Genomic DNA, 17,365 nt, shown 5'->3' on the forward strand with positions numbered 1-17,365 from the left:
AACCCTAGTATGCAAGATTGAGAGGAAAGCACCATTGAGTGACTTGTAACACAATTGGGAGAATAGAAGGTGTGGGAAACATTAAAGGATGTTGCCATCAAGGAGAAACATCATGGATCTTCTTTTCATGTCATCCTTGCGTGTAATAATCATCATGAGTGGCTAATTCTACCATTTGGGATTGTGAGTAATCTGTTCAAACTCTTATGTATTAAGGTGATATCTAAATATAATGTTTTGTTCTTAATTGATTATTGGTATTATTGTTTTCCTTCTAATTCTTGATCTAGAATCTTAAATTTGATTTGAAAGTATTTTTAGGGTTCTGACCTAATCAATAATACTTAACTTATTTGAGTGTTATGAATAGACTTGAAATGTTAATTGTTATCAACATCTGAACTGAATACTAAGTTGTTTTTATAAATATGCGAGAAATCGATATTTAGGAAACATCTTTAAAACTTTAAATGCGAGAAATCGATATAAATAAATTTTATACGAACATCAATATCAATCAAAGGACATAATGTTACCATACTAATCAAAATACAAAAGATTTGAAGCAACAAATTCTTTCCATGTTTTCTGATTAATCATTGCCAACACAACAACTTTCAACACACTTGTGGATTCGATATCCGTCCTTTAGGATACATTATTACTTCTGACAACGTAGTGCACTTGCCGTAAAAAGTCATCATTTACATGAAACAACTAGAAGAATTTTTTTTTATAGTAATGGAGATCATTTAGTTTGCAAGCTTAATAAATTCGTATCTGGATTAAAATAAACTCTCGTGGTGGTATTTAAAATATCATAGTTATATCTTAAATTGATTTTTGAAGAAAAACATAATGAATCAATGTATATAAAGGTTAGTAGGAGTAGAATTTGTTTTCTTATTTTAGACGTGGTTGACATCTTTGCTTGCTATAAATGATAAGGGTATGTCATATGAGGAAAAATAGTTTCTCTCAAAGAGTTTTAATACTAAGGTTATATGTCATAGGCATTAAGATCCATATAGAAATAAATAATTTGTCTTAAGAGACCTATATTAAAAAAGTTTGAGGTTTAACATTCAATATTGTTCACCAAGTGTGGCTCTCATTGTGATGGGTGATAAATTTGAATTGAGTTAGTGCTCAACAAATGGCTTAGAGTAAGATCACATAAAAAAAATATATTTAATATGTGTCAACTTTTGAGTGTTTAAAGTTGTTCTAAACTTAATATTGCATTTGCACTTGGAGTTTTGGAAAGATATGCTTATGTATAAATACATTTATGATTGACTACTATAATTCAGAATTTATTTATTGATTGGACTAATACTAAGTTATCTACATTTAGTTATATTTTTATGCTAGTTTGTGGAGTTGTATCTTGGAGTAGTAAAAAACAAAAAATTGATTGTTACTTTCACTTTAGAAGTTGAGTTTATTTCTTTGTTTTGATGTTACCTCTTGTACCGGTATGGCCGAGATGCCGAGGCCTGAGAAGACTTGGCCGAGAGGCCGAGACCTTAGAAGACTTGGCCGAGAGGCCGAGACCTTAGAAGACTTGGCCGAGAGGCCGAGACCTTAGAAGACTTGGCCGAGAGGCCGAGACCTGAGAAGACTTGGCTGAGAGGCCGAGACCTTAGAAGACTTGGCCGAGAGGCCGAGGGGCCGAGACCTTAGAAGACTTGCCCGAGGGGCCGAAACCTTAGAAGACTTGGCCGAGAGGCCGAGACTACTGAGAGGCCGAGACCTTAGAAGACTTGGCCGAGACGACCGAGACCACTGGAACATGGCCGATGGCCGACCCATGCCATGATGATTTGGCCGATGGCCGACCCCTATTACAGTTAACGCTCAAACCAAGATCAGTGAAGCTAATCTATCATTAAGAATTAGGTAATGCAAACCTAAGAGGTGTCCACCTCGATAAATGGGCCCAACAAGGTAGGCCCAAAAGAATAATATAAATAGTACGCATCCCAAGGAGTAAGGTATGTCATTTATCACTCTGAGAGCTGACCACCCGCTTTACTGACTTGAGCGTCGGAGTGCCTTCGCAGGTACCCCCACCATCCGGTGTTCAGCCGAGGCCGAGGGCCGAAGGAGAAGAAGGAGGGCGAAGAGAACCCAAGTTCACTACCCAGTCACCTGACCAACCGAAGGAAGGAGAAGAAGACTTCAATAGTTCTCTAGGTCCCATCTCCCTAGCAGGAACACCTCTGTAAAGAAATATTTATCCCTTTACAACCTCACATGTCGAAGAGTTTTATATTTAAGCTAATATTTATGGATTCAATTGTATGTTATTGAAATTGTATTATATTAACTTTATTATGATATTTATGATTAAGAATAATAAAAATATAAGTTGAAGTAAACACATCTACAACCAAAAGAATGTAAGAAAAATAAAGTGATCATTGAGTACATTACCACGTTGATCATTGTTGATCATTTAACTAAAGCAAGTAGATAATTTTAAGAATCTTGTACACATCTCAGAATTATGTTTATTTTTAGAAATTGTTGAGTTTGATATATTTTTTTTTTTCATTTATCTTTATACATGTATATGTTTATTTATTTTCAGGAATATAATATAATTTTGACAGATGATAAAAATACAGTTTATTCATTAAAAGCTTAAATTGAGAGACTTGATATACTCTGTTACATGGGATAACACTCATTATTAAAAGAATTTGTCATCATGATTCATGTATTTCGTTTCTTGTTAACAATTGAGAAGAGAACATTGTTGAATGTGGTCCATTTTGTCAATTATATTCAACCCATTACCATATAAGACAATATTTCTCAAGTTAAAAATATCTTTTAACATTAAAACTTTATGATGGATAAAGCTTAAAAAAAATCACATATGCTCTATGTTTCATGTTATTAAACATATTATTCTTTTCATCATACAATACCATTGTATAATAGAATAAATATTTAAAAATGAGAAGTGAGTGGACTACAAATTAAAATGACAAGAAATTGTTTATTTTACTGTCATATTAGATCATTTAAATATATTTTCTTACAATTCTTTGAGATGCTTTCATTGTTAGCTAATCATCGTGAAAAATTTAAAACATATATTTAAAATTTGTGTACTTTGTTTTTTTTATTTTTATATACATGAATTTAGTATCTTACTTTTAGATTTGTTGTAAAGTATTATCTCATATTGGCTAGCTTTTTAATGTTTCATTCCATTTTTATCCTCTCGTCACTCTAGGTTTTATTCAAAGAAATATTCTTCATTTTTATGATAGTAATTATTTTTTATTTTAAAAATAATTTCCTCATCTACTACTGTCTTATGTCTTTATTTCAAATTGTATGATGCAGGTTCCAAACTATGTAGCACATATAATGATACATATACTGATACGACACGAACACGGATACGGATACTGAAATATGTATAATTTCTAAAATGTAGGACACAGAAACACGGATCTATATATTGTATAATTATGAATTATATAAATTGACAATAAAGATTTATGTGTACAAGTATGTTTCATATATGTTTTTGGAGGAAAAAGATGTATTTTATAACTGATTCAAGAGGATTTATTTCTTATTTTCATAATCATAATAAAAATTCATACAATAAATTTGAGTTTTACAAAATTAATGTATTTTTTTTAAATTGTGTTAAAATCGTGTTAGAATTGTTAAAAATTCAACAAATATTTTTTGAATTAGATACTTCAGAGATACGTGTGCTATAAGTGTCATACAAGTAGTAGTGTTCAATACGTATATCCGACATCGACACACCATTTAGTAGGAGAAGTGTTCATAGTTTCCGAATGATCCACAAAATGATTAAAAGTGCGTTGTTGTATTAATTAATCAATTCTCTTCTTTAACCAACATTTATGACTCCCCTCTCAACTACCGTTTCAAAGTTATGTAAAATGAGGCAGTCGTATGATGTTTGGTATTAACGAGGATGCATAAAAAAAAATTTATTACTTTTTCCTAAACAATGCCAATGACGCGTTTTATATGAAACTATTAAATTTAATTGGACTTATATGAGATTGTGTGATTTCAGTCACAACACAAACGTATCCATTTCATCCTTTCTTTTAATGTCATTTAAGGTTTTTTTAATAAACTAAAACTATAATACATTTTTTTACTTTAATAAAATCTTACAAAATTTTAATTTTTTCTTTTCACTTCAATATTACAATAATATACAGATATAAACTAATCACAAATTAAGTGGATGATAAAGCTATAATTAACAAAAAAATAATTAATATTATTTCTAACTTAATAACAGTTAATTTTTTAATAAATACTATACTTAAAAAGAAACTAAAGAAGCGTGAGTTACCTATTTTTATTTTTGTGGAGTAATCAGTATTTATCTTTTAACATTAATTTGGAATCGTGGTTAACAAAAATATTAAAAGTAGTAAAACATTTTCTTTCATAAGAGTAAGCATTGATAATTTACATTTTCTTATGTAATAAATGTATTTACATTTTCAGTTTGTACTTAAGATCGATGTTACGAAATATTTTATTTATGTTAAAATAATTAGTTATATTTAATATATACGATACTAATCAATAAAAACTTTCCAAAAAAATATTACGCATAAAGTAATAAAAATCTCAATTTTTATAAACCAACAAGATTTTTCACTAGAATAATTATAGATAATAAATTTTTCCTTAAGAATATTTTTCACTCTAGTATATATATAAATTATCAATTCGATTACTTTCTTCTTCTTCTTTTCAAAAACTATCTTATAAAATGTATATTCCAAAGTGATACCGATTGACTAATAATCTAAAAGAATATTAGTTAGTCTTCCCACAAAAATACTCCCATATTAACCATCTAATTTACCAAACAAGAGTTATCACTTTTCAGTCAATATTTTCTTTATTATTATTTTAAATATCAATTAAAAATATATATATATATATATATATATTAAATTTTAATTTTAATTTGCTTTGAACTCTGATAATTCTGATCCTTCTAATTGTATTTTTACCATTTTAATATTTTAATTTTAAAAAACTAATATTTTTAATATACTTTTAATTATGCTTTGTTTTAGTTCAATTAACTACAAATGTACATGTATACTGTTAAAGTATGAATAAACAAGTGGTCCCAAGTTAAAAATTCTGACAGTGTTCATTCAAAATATCTAATGGTATCAGTGATTTCTTTTAGTAGTATTATGATTAGAAAAAAAATAATTAGTTAAAATATGAAAATTAAAAATTGGACTAAAATATAGATTTTCATTTATTTTAGAGAGTAAAATTGTGAATAAAAAATAAAAAATTTAGATTTAAAAAGGTGAATTTATAATTTAGTCATGAATATATATATAAAAAAAAACTCATAACACATAGGTTCAAAGACAAATATTACCATTTCTCCTCCAAAAAAGAAAGTAAAAAAGAAAGTAATTTTAATAACTGAAGAGATGATCTGAGCTGTCTTGTGTCACACAGAAAGATACATACAAAAAGTGAATGAAATCTTGTTTTTTAGTGAGCTTGCTTGCATTATAAATGCACATCATAACCATCTTCTCTATTACAAGAATCCAAACAGCCATGGCTAATATTGATTCTTCTTCCCCCACCATTTTCAACGTAAGAAAAACGCCAATCTTCGTCCTCATCATTCTTCTCTGCATCGCCTCCTACTTCCTCGCCGCGTACCACCAAGGAGCGCCCCTCCTCACCACCGCCACCACCGCCGCTCTCTCCCTCTCCCTCTCCACACCCTGCGACCACCTCACTGCCGAATATTCTAGAACCTTCCCACGCTGCAGCGCCAACTTCAGCGAGTACACGCCCTGCCAGGATCCTCAACGGTCTCTAGGGTACAAGCGGCACAGAATGATATATCGAGAGAGGCACTGTCCCGAGGAGCCCTTGAAATGTAGGGTTCCTGCCCCTCACGGATATCGAAACCCCTTTCCCTGGCCCGCGAGTAGAGACCGCGCGTGGTTCGCTAACGTCCCCCACCGTGAGCTCACCGTGGAGAAGGCCGTGCAGAACTGGATCCGCTTCGAGGGCGAGCGCTTCGTTTTCCCCGGCGGCGGAACCACCTTCCCCAACGGCGCCGACGCCTACATTGAGGACATCGGAAAGTTGATTAATCTTAGAGACGGCTCCATCAGAACTGCTTTGGACACTGGCTGTGGGGTAATTAACCTTCTCTCACTCTCACTGTTTTCTCCCTAAAAATAATTTTTTAATTTTAATAAATCAATTCAATTAAGATTAACTTTCCTTGTATTTTTTAAAGTAATTATTATAAACATTTATGATTATTAGCCATCTTTTTTATTTTTGGACAATAGCTTCAATTTTGTATAAAGTTACACATGTCCACACAGGTTACATTTGTTAATGGAAATCAAGAAATTCAGATCTTATATACCTATTTTAAATTTCATTTATCTTCATCATACAATTCAACCTATTTATTTAATTTTTTTTATATCGGTTAAGGTCTACCTAATGAATAAAATAATTCATTAGAATATTTTTATACTCTTCTTTATTTTACCCTTCATAATTATTGCATGTTTAAACATACAATAATTAATTTTTTTATAAACACACTTAATAAGACATATTTTTATAAATATTTGATGAACTCGAATAATTCTTTTAGGAAATAGCTTTACAGAATGTGATGCATCATGTAATTAGTAATAAAGAATTTAATTTAGTTTGAGTATTTATTGAGAATAATATTAAAACAGTAAACATCATTATATTAAAAATAGTAAATAACAGATAATCTGAAGAGTTAAAAAAAAGTTTAAGCGTGTACGTTACAAATTGAAATAGGAAATAGGAAATAGGAAATAGGAAAATAGAAAAGGGAGATGACATTTGTTTATATGTGGAGTACGCGTTGATTATTGTGTAAAAGTAAGGCATGTTGACATCACACGTCACAAAATGGAGTTCGTTATAAATTATTTTCAACCAAGGAGTCAAATAAAACCAATTCTAACTGCCTGTCTGCTTCCTTCTCTGTCGATTCTTTTACCTCAACTGTTTGTATTAAATATTAAATTTCTGACCAAACCTTCCACACTTCAGTTTTTTAAGCTGCATTAGTATCTTAAGTTGCACCTCAAAATATATAGTCAATTTTAATTTGAGTTCAGTTGTATTCACCGTTTTCTTTTTATTATTTATTTATTTTAATATTAATAAAAGCTTTAATTTTTAATATTTATTTAATGAATTATTATTGACTATTTTAATTTATACCTAATACATTTTATAGTCAATGTACAAATTTTAAAATTAAAGTTTTCAACTTATAAAACAGTTTCATTGTTTAAATGTGTAAAAAACTTTACATTGACCCGTGAATACAATTTCATTATTGTTTTACTTATCCATGAACTAAGAAAGTAGAAGTCAAAACCAATTGGAAAGAGTTGAGTTGTTTTTGCTTGGTTGTTTTCTTAAAGGGTGGTGATATCTTGATACACACAATAAACATGTATTTTACTTTTTGGATGTGAAGCAAATCTTTTCCTTCTTAAAGGCATATAACAATGCGGCAAAAATGGGTTGGAGCCCATGGTTGTAGTTGACCTATTTTGGTTCTTTAAAAACATTTTAAAATGATAGTATAAATTTTGAAGTGTTACAAGATAATCTTACGCTCTTACTAATGAATATTGTATACAGGTGGCTAGTTGGGGAGCGTATCTTCTATCACGCAATATACTAACATTGTCAATTGCACCAAGGGACACCCATGAAGCACAAGTTCAATTTGCCCTTGAGCGTGGAGTTCCTGCACTCATTGGAATTCTTGCCTCCAAGAGGCTACCTTTCCCTTCAAGAGCTTTTGACATGTCCCATTGCTCTCGCTGCCTCATCCCATGGGCTGAATATGGTATTGTGTAACCACAAACTATATAATATATATTTGAGACCTTGGGCTAAGTCATGACTTGTATTCACTCTTAATTTGGACTTGTTGAAATAGATGGAATTTTTCTCAACGAAGTGGATCGAGTTCTACGCCCTGGCGGGTATTGGATTCTATCTGGGCCACCAATCAACTGGAAGAAATACTGGAAAGGGTGGCAAAGAACAGAGAAGGATTTGAACGAAGAGCAGACCAAAATTGAGGAGGTAGCCAAAAGCCTTTGCTGGAGCAAGCTAGTGGAGAAGGATGATATTGCTATCTGGCAGAAACCCAAAAACCATTTTGATTGTAAGCTTACCCAAAACCGGTCTTTTTGCAGTGCACAAAACGACCCTGACAAAGCCTGGTTAGTTCAACCTCCTTGCACGTGTTCTGCTTACTGTTGACGTGACGTGCCAAGTATTTTTACATTTTCTTTTATAATTATTTTGGTCATCTTCAGGTATACCGATATGCAGACATGTTTGACTCCTGTTCCTGAAGTGTCAAACAAAGAAGAAACTTCGGGTGGGATGGTGGAGGATTGGCCAAAGAGATTAAAATCCATCCCACCAAGGATTTATAGGAGTACCATAGAAGGGGTAACAGATGAAGCCTTTTCAAAAGATTATGAGCTGTGGAAGAAAAGGGTATCATATTATAAGACAGTGAACAAACTACTAGGAACCGGGAGATACCGCAATCTTTTGGATATGAATGCTCACTTGGGTGGATTTGCTGCTGCACTGATTGAGGACCCTGTTTGGGTCATGAATGTGGTTCCTGTTCAGGCTAAGGTTGACACACTTGGATCAATATATGAACGTGGGTTGATTGGAGTATATCATGACTGGTAATTAGCAGAATAATATATCTCTTCACATATATCATGACTGGTATCATTTCTCTTTGCTGAATCTCTCTATATATAATATGCATGAATGAATTTTGTTTGGTTCTCGTGCAGGTGTGAAGCAATGTCTACTTATCCTAGAACTTATGATCTAATTCATGCTGATTCAGTGTTAAGTCTTTACAGTAACAGGTAATATGTTGGTTAAGTTATATTTTTTCAAGACAAAAGTTTAATGTAGATTAAGACAAGACAGTGTAATGCAACTAACGAAATTGTATGTTGTAGATGTGGGTTGGAAGACATTCTGCTAGAAATGGATAGGATTCTTCGACCAGAAGGATGTGTTATCATAAGAGACGATGTTGATATGTTGGTCAAAGTAAAGAGCATTGTGAATGGATTGGAATGGGACAGTATAATTGTAGACCATGAAGATGAGCATCTTAAGAGGGAGAAACTGCTATTTGCTGTGAAGAAGTATTGGACAACTCCACCAGCTTCCGACAACACAAATTAATCATTATTTTTTATTAATCTTTCTCTTTTCTGCTTTTAGTTTCCTTTTTAACTTTTTTAAATTTATTTATTTTTCGTTTTTACTTCTATTTTTTGGGAAGGTAGGTAGGGACACATACAAGTACTTCTTGGCAATGCAAATTGTAACTGTAAACAGCTCAAGTTCGGATTTTGACTATTTTTTTAAAAAAGTGACAAAATATTTTAAAAACCATTCACCATTTACATATTTAAAATTGAGAAATAAAATAATATTTTTGTGATTATTGAAAAAGATTTTTAAAAAAAAAAACTAAATATATGTTATGATTCACTACAAGAGGTGTTCTTCCACCAAAAGGCAGTAGAGTCAGCTGTCTTTAATCCAACACAAAAGTTGTGAGCTGAAATCCCATAAAAAAGCATCAAACCTTCTATTCAAACTTCTCATTATAAATAAATCCTAACAAACATAATATACCCAAAAAGAACATCTAGAACAAGAATTTTCAAAGTCATGATAGGTGTAAAGTCTCTCTTTTATTTTAAAAGTTACACTGAATATATTATATAATTTAATAGGAAAAGACAACCTATTATAATAATATAAGAATACTTTAACTTTAAAAATAAATTAAATATGATTAAAATATTAATTTGTTGGATTGTTGAGTGAATGATTTTCATTGTGTATTAACCTATCAGCACCCAATTTAATGTTTATGAATAATAATAGTTAGACAATAAAATATATGGACAAAAGGAATAATGATATTTTGCCACCAGTAAAAAAATAAAAAATATTCACTTGACACCTTAAAATGACAATATTTTAATTATATTTATTTTAATGACAGTCTTTTTAGGGTCGTCAAATTATTGTTATTCATTTTGTATTTGAAAACATATGTTTTATTTTAAAACAAATTGAATAACTCGTGATACATCTGGTCTATTAAAATTGAAACAAAAAGGTTATGCAAATTTATAATGTTATTTAAGTACAAATTTTTATGTATAATAAATATTTTAAAACTGATATCAGTAATATACTTTATTTAACGATGATGACTGTTAAGAACTATATTTTTCCTTCAATTTATTTATAATTACTAAGATATTATAACTATTATTTTAGTTTATAATTATAAATATTTAAAACATCCAATATTTTCATAAATTTAGATCTGATACCATCCTTTTGATAAAAAAAGTTTTATAAAATAAAAAATTATTAATTTATTATCATAATTTAATTATTATATATAACTTACCTTTAATAAAAACTTTTTTTTTCAATTTTATTCTTTATAATATTAAAGTATAATAGTTGTTTTTCTACATTAATGATTATTTATCATTATATAATAGCATTTGGTAATTTTATCTGATGTCATCTTCTAATTAAACAATTTTATTTTTTAATAAATAATTTTTATTTATTTAATAAAATATATAACTAAATATTTTTTTTTAATTTCAAAATAGATAAACAAATTTTTAAATAATAGCTACATAATATTTTAGTATTATTTTATATATAAATTTATATATATTTATTTAAAAATATTAAAATATTTATTATAATCGATTATGTATTCACTTAATCGATTATAATCAGTTATGAGTTTGGATGCTATTAAAAATTTAATTTACAAAACAATTTCTATTATTTTATTTTTCATAATCTAGATAATTTGTAAGATTTACAGTCCAATGTAAGTTATCAAAATATAACAAAAATTTATAATAAAATAAATTTTGAGAAATAAACTTTTCAACTATCTCTCAAAATTGATAACTAAATTCTAAAAAAAATAAAGAAGAAAAAATCTTTAGAACGAAAATAAATTTATTCTATTTAAAAAATCAAGAGATGGAAAGAGAAATAAGAAAGAGGAAGAAAACCTGGTGCAGAGTCTTCACTTACATCTTCCAATCCATCTTCTTTACATTTACTTCTGAATTTAATTTTAAAATATAAAAATATGAATTCTTATCTATTCCTCAAAATACAGAAGAACAGTAAGTAAACTTAGAATAATTTTTATATAATTCTTTAAAAGCAATTATTTTCACTTTAATAATAAAATATCCTTCTTCAAATTACGAATTTCAATCATCCTTTTCTTTTTTCAACTTATTTTAGACAGTATTTTTTCTAATGTGCTTTAAAATGAACTTGGTTGAATCGGTATGTTAGTTTGTAGATAAATATATTTTCTTCTTCATTCATAAAGTATTCAAATTTTTGTTGATGGATATTATAAAACATAATTAAGGTGATAGTATGTTTCTGTTTAAGGAAATAAATTATGTATAAGAAGGTGGGTGAGATAACCTGGACTTTTTGTGAGTGACCTTGCAGTATTGAACAGGGAAAAAAGTGGAGAAAGGGAGAGAAAAGATTGATCTTTAATTTCCTTTTCATGTAATAGAATACAAATTTAAAGTTTACATTAATATACAAGGGTTTTTCGTTTTTTATATTTAAGTCATATACGGTATAATTTGATTGATTTTTCCTCGTTAATTAAATTTTTTATTTTATAGTAATTTTAAATTAAATTCACATATCATACTTCCTTCTTATTATTTGTTTCTTTCTACAAAACTGTCAAATTTTTGTTTAGTCTACCATTATTTTTTATTTTATATCCTTTGAATTTTTTCTAATCTAATTTTAATTTTTATAATCGTTTTTATTTCTTAGTTTTAGTCCTATGATATTATTATTCAAATAACAGTGTTGCTGATAAAACTTGACATCATATTTTATGATATGGTAAATGATGACATCGTATCAATATCATCTTAACATTTTTTATAACAACAGATTTGGTAGTATGTATACAAAATAAAACGTTTGGAAATATTAAATAAAACAATTACCAAAAATCAAACTCGAATAGATTAGACAAATTATAAATGGTATTTTTTATTACACATTTATTGAATAGAATTTGTATAATTGAATAATATTTTCTTATATATAATATGAGAGAAAAAAATCAAATTACATTTGTATAATTTTAATCAAATAATGATTCAATACCTTTTGATTGAATTACCTTTTTTTACAATCAGAAAATTCATTTCAAATATATTATACATACAAAATTCTATACTAATATAAAATTATTTAATACTTATAAAGATGAAAATCTACCTAGTTCTAAAAACATATTAAAATATAAATAATTTGATAATTTTATTTATATTTAACAAAATAAAAAGTTACATCTATATGAATTGAAAAAAAATCAATTATTAACAACCTGATATTTTTTTTATAAATTTTTTTGTGTTAGCATCATAATGCGGAAAAAAATAACTTTATTTTTTCCATTATATCACTTTAAGATTATTATAAACTATCAACTTAATATTTAATAAAAGTTATACTGATATAATTTAAATATTTAACAAAAGGTATATTAATATTATTATAGTTTTCTGCTATAATAAATATGTAAATGAATTTCTATTTTAATTATGTAAAATATGTAATTTAATGTTTAGATTATTAATTTTTTTTAACAAATTTGTACATAAAAATTATCTTTCTATGTATGCTATATCATTCTAATATTTATATAAATAAACCAATACTTTGTTAAATTATATTTGTTATTGTATTTATTAAATATAGAATATACTTGTTATAAACATGTACTTTTAAATTAATTATGTAAGAATCATTTCAATGATATATTTTAAATGAAAAATACATTCCAAAAAATTAGAATATATATATATATATATATATATGTTTATATGACATATGACATTACGTAGGAAATATACATTTAATTTAAGAAGAGAGGAGATGAGAGAAAATAATGTAAGAAAGTGATATTTCAGAAAAGGGAAAAATAATTTACTTTAGCACATTAGTTATTCTAATTACTCTTAAAAATATTTTAACTGTCACTGTGGGTTTTAACTGTTAGTTTTGTATGAAGAGGATCAGAAGCCTTTCAACAGTAGTCTTCTCCAATCTCCATCTTGTTAGGGTTTGCAGAGTTGCCATTTTCTGTCTTTCTTCGCACTCACAGACTATCTTTTTTCGCAATTATCTCTATTCGAATGCGTCCTACGATTCAACACATCGCAGTTCTTCAATTTGATTGTATCCCAAAGATTATGGACAGTGTCGTGCGTCCATTGCACGATATCTTGTTCCTTTCCATCGATCACTTCCTCTGCCTCCAACCCTAATTCGTCTTACATCCTCGACTACTTTGTTCCTCTCGATAACTACCGGTAAGGTTGTTTGCACTGGAAAACCAATAACTGCATAATGTTTTATGAGCATGATTGATAATAAATTGATATCCAGTAAAAAACCAAAGTGTTCTCCCTTTCTATCTTGACGCACGATAAAGCTCCATTTGATTGTAATTCTCACAGTGGAATGTCATTTTGCGAATTGCAAAGTGAAACTAAGTGGATTTTGAAACAATTATTTGTTGGTTTTGCATGGACTTACTTCTAGCCAATGTTGGGTTTAACTGGTGATCCGTATTTTTTTTTTAGCTAAGCAAAAAATTGAGTTAAAAATAAATTATATATGCATTTTTCACACTCTCATTCAATCAGTATGTGTGAGGTATGGTAAGTTAGTTGACTTTTATAAATGTCTATAAATGCGTTTTAAATTAATTTGCTCCTCTCTCCCAATTTGGTGAAGGTTATCAATGGATGGGGATCGAAAAGAGTTGGGTATTGTGCATGAAGGTAGTTTTGATGTTGAACCTCAGATGTTGAATAACTTGGACTTGAATGTCGAGCAGAACTGTTGTAGTCCAAACATGGCTCATGCTAGTGACAATCAATCCTGTCCTCCTTCAAAAAATGTACTCAGCGCCAATTCTGTATTGGGAATTGGTACAGAATTTGAGTCTGATGATCATGCATACCGATTCTACAACAAGTATGCCAGATTGGTAGGTTTCAATGTTAGAAAAGATTGGATAAACAGGAGTAAGGTGCATGGTCAGGTGGTGTCTAGGAAGTTTACCTGCTCCAAAGAGGGATACCGTAGGAAAGACAAAAGAGATGTCAATGTGAAGAAACATCGGAAGGAAACTAGAACTGGCTGCTTGGCACATATGATAGTCACTCGGCAGCCAAACGGTAGATACCAGGTCACCCATTTTGAAGCACAGCATAATCATGACCATGTAAACCCTAACAATGCTAACGTGTTAAACTTGCTAAATGAATTCAGTGTTGCTCAAGCTGTGGAAGCTGAATCAAACAATAGTTTGGGACCTAAATCAAAGTCAGCATTAGATACGTTGAATAAAAAAATAAGTGCACACGAATCCATTGATCTACTTTCAATGAATTATGATAATTATCTTCATTGTGCAAGGGAAAGAGATATGAAGGAAGGAGAAGCAGGGCGTTTGTTTGGTTACTTCCAAAGGCAGCACTTTGAAAATCCAACATTTTTTTATGCCATACAGCTTGACGTTGATGACAAGGTTAGCAATATTTTTTGGGCTGAGGACAATATGGTGGTGGATTATGATCACTTTGGTGATGTCATTTGTTTGGATACAATTTGCAGAACAAATGAAGATCTTCGGCCATTTGTACAGTTTTTAGGTGTTAACCATCACAAACAAGTGTTAGTATTTGCTGCTGCTTTTTTGTATGATGATTCCATTGAATCATTTAATTGGTTATTTCGAACTTTCATTAATGCAATGTCCGGTAAAAAGCCCAAGGCCATTCTCACAGAACAAGAAGCTGTAATCATTGAAGCAGTCAATACAGTTTTACCTGACACAAACCATTGTACATGTGTATGGCAGTTGTATGAGAACACTTTGAAACACCTCAGCCATGTTGTCAAGGATGCTGAATCTTTTGCAAATGTTCTACGGAGCAGTATTTATGACCCCAAGGATGAGGAAGAATTTACTCATTCTTGGGAGACTATGCTGGAGAGGTATAATCTGCAGCAAAATGAATGGCTGAGATGGATGTATAGAGAAAGAGAGAAATGGGCTGTTGTCTTTGGCCAGAATACATTTTTTGTAGACATCAAAGGCTTTCATTTAGCTGAGATTTTGTCTCATAAGTTTAGAAGTTATCTAAATCCTGACACTGATGTAGTTCAATTTTTTAAGCATTTTGAAAGGGTAGTAGGTGAACAGCGTCATAAAGAAATAGAAGCTGGTGATGAAATGAGCAGGTGTTTGCCAAGGCTAATGGGTAATATGGTTTTGTTGAAGCATGCAAGTAACATTTATACTCCAAGAGCATTTGAAGTATTTCAGCAAGCATATGAGAAGTCTTTAAATGTTATTGTTAATCAACACAGTAGAAATGGATCATTGTTTGAGTACAAAGCAAATACATTTGGGCATAATAGACAATACAGTGTCACCTTCAATTCCTCTGACGACACAGTTGTCTGCAGTTGTATGAAGTTTGACCGTGTTGGATTTCTATGTGGCCACGCGCTTAAAGTTCTTGATCAAAGAAACATAAAAGTAGTTCCATCTCAGTACATCTTAGAGAGATGGACTGGAGATGCAAGGATGGGCAATCTTAGGGAGATTAAGCAATGTAAAATGCAAGATAATCCTAAAAGGGTTCCTGCTAGCTGTTACAAAGATTTGTGCCACAGACTGCTGAAGTGTTCAGCAAGAGCGTCTGAATCGGAGGAAGCCTATCAATTTGCCATGAGGCAACTTGATGAAATGATGGTTGGAGTGGAGAAAATCTTGACACTGAAAGCTGAAGGTCAAGTTATCACCTCACGTAATATTGATGCAGATGCTTCAGAAAGTGAGCCTTCAAAGATCTTTCTGAATGGGCATGTAATTGACGCCCAGGATGAAAGTAACAGCGCAAATGGTGGAAAAGACAGGAGAGCCACGTCAGACAGGGGGCACTTAACAACCATGACATGTAATGGAACTGATTCTGATAGAATTTTGAATGTAGAAGAATCTCCACAAAATACCGTTGTCTGTATTTCGAGCGCCCCCTCCACATATGTTTCATCTCAGCCTGCAGCACCAAATCTCATTCTGCAGGTCATCTTCTATCATTTATCAGATATGACAGTTTATACTGTGATCATGTTATTTATTTACAATTATCAACAAACTCAATGCTCATAACATAACTTTTTAAGATAATAAGTTCTCTCTTTTTATATCTATGAATATACATACATACACACACGCCAAAGAGACTGACATTTATTGATTCTTTCATTTGTGATACAGGGTTTGTACAGTTTTGAAGCCAATCAAGTGGTTCACTGCATGTATGAGCAGACTAATCTTGTTCTGGACAATCAATCTAATTCTAGCATGTTGCAACCGCAAAACATCTTTTCTAACCCACAGGATTCTCCGGGTCAATCTCAACTATTACAGGTGTTTATTTTTCTAGTCATCGAGTGTTTTTATCATATGTGGAATATGCATTTATATAACATTTTAAGAATTTTTTACTCAGGAGCCTATAATCCAGAGCGCATACCTTGAGTCCTTGCCAAGCAATAATCAGATGCGCCAGGTAAACACTTGGTCAAAAACACTCACTACCACCCCCACCCTGAAAAAATAGAAAGATTTTTGGTGGGTAGATTCATGTCAGCTAACTTTTTAAATCTGCTCTGGGTATATTGGTTGCAGGGAATGGATCTTGACATCCAAAATCCACATTCGTCTTCGTTCTTGCTGTATGACCATAGATACAGAAGTTCTGAGTCTGCATGAAGTACAACGGAATAAAATGGTTAAATCATTTTCCTCTAATACTCTTCTGGTTGTATCAATATGTTTTACTGTACAGTGCGGATTGATGCAGTCATTAGCATTGAAAACAGAATCATCCTTCTCTCCTTGTAAATAACCAAACATTTACCATACAATATTGTGTAGCTCATATGAACATTACATAATTGAATGCGATGGGTACACAACTTTTTGGAATGAAAGTTAACATAAATCTACAAATACATCCATATTTTTTGGTAGATAATGCATTCCTTTTTATCGTCTTATTACTTGAAATGAATT

The 17,365-nt window shown here is 30.4% G+C and overlaps 2 protein-coding genes across 2 annotated transcripts; both read left to right on the plus strand.

Annotated features, from left to right (window-relative positions):
- The first annotated feature begins 5,558 nt into the window (after positions 1–5,558).
- Positions 5,559–9,494, plus strand: LOC137828941 (putative methyltransferase PMT16). Its single transcript, XM_068635709.2, has 6 exons — positions 5,559–6,219; positions 7,735–7,945; positions 8,039–8,327; positions 8,424–8,813; positions 8,928–9,005; positions 9,102–9,494. The coding sequence occupies exons 1-6, from the start codon at positions 5,578–5,580 to the stop codon at positions 9,331–9,333; spliced, it is 1,842 nt and encodes a 613-aa protein (XP_068491810.1). The 5' UTR covers positions 5,559–5,577; the 3' UTR covers positions 9,334–9,494.
- A 3,596-nt stretch (positions 9,495–13,090) lies between these two features.
- LOC137829605 (protein FAR1-RELATED SEQUENCE 5) lies at positions 13,091–17,322 on the plus strand. The gene is made up of 5 exons (XM_068636451.2): positions 13,091–13,577; positions 14,005–16,369; positions 16,565–16,717; positions 16,800–16,859; positions 16,979–17,322. The coding sequence occupies exons 2-5, from the start codon at positions 14,012–14,014 to the stop codon at positions 17,060–17,062; spliced, it is 2,655 nt and encodes an 884-aa protein (XP_068492552.2). The 5' UTR covers positions 13,091–13,577; positions 14,005–14,011; the 3' UTR covers positions 17,063–17,322.
- Positions 17,323–17,365: the final 43 nt, after the last annotated feature.

This window comes from Phaseolus vulgaris, chromosome 7, assembly GCF_051622355.1.
Source record: "Phaseolus vulgaris cultivar YP4 chromosome 7, ASM5162235v1, whole genome shotgun sequence".
Classification (NCBI taxonomy): domain Eukaryota; kingdom Viridiplantae; phylum Streptophyta; class Magnoliopsida; order Fabales; family Fabaceae; genus Phaseolus; species Phaseolus vulgaris.

Excerpts from the sequence above, each read along its gene's own strand:
- LOC137828941 (XM_068635709.2), top strand. The coding sequence starts at position 5,578 with ATGCACATCATAACCATCTTCTCTATTACAAGAATCCAAACAGCCATG. Across the intron at positions 8,328-8,423 it reads AACGACCCTGACAAAGCCTG|GTATACCGATATGCAGACAT; the intron begins GTTAGTTCAACC and ends GGTCATCTTCAG. Across the intron at positions 9,006-9,101 it reads TTAAGTCTTTACAGTAACAG|ATGTGGGTTGGAAGACATTC; the intron begins GTAATATGTTGG and ends TGTATGTTGTAG.
- LOC137829605 (XM_068636451.2), top strand. The coding sequence starts at position 14,012 with ATGGATGGGGATCGAAAAGAGTTGGGTATTGTGCATGAAGGTAGTTTT. Across the intron at positions 16,718-16,799 it reads GTCAATCTCAACTATTACAG|GAGCCTATAATCCAGAGCGC; the intron begins GTGTTTATTTTT and ends TTTTTTACTCAG. Across the intron at positions 16,860-16,978 it reads GCAATAATCAGATGCGCCAG|GGAATGGATCTTGACATCCA; the intron begins GTAAACACTTGG and ends TATTGGTTGCAG.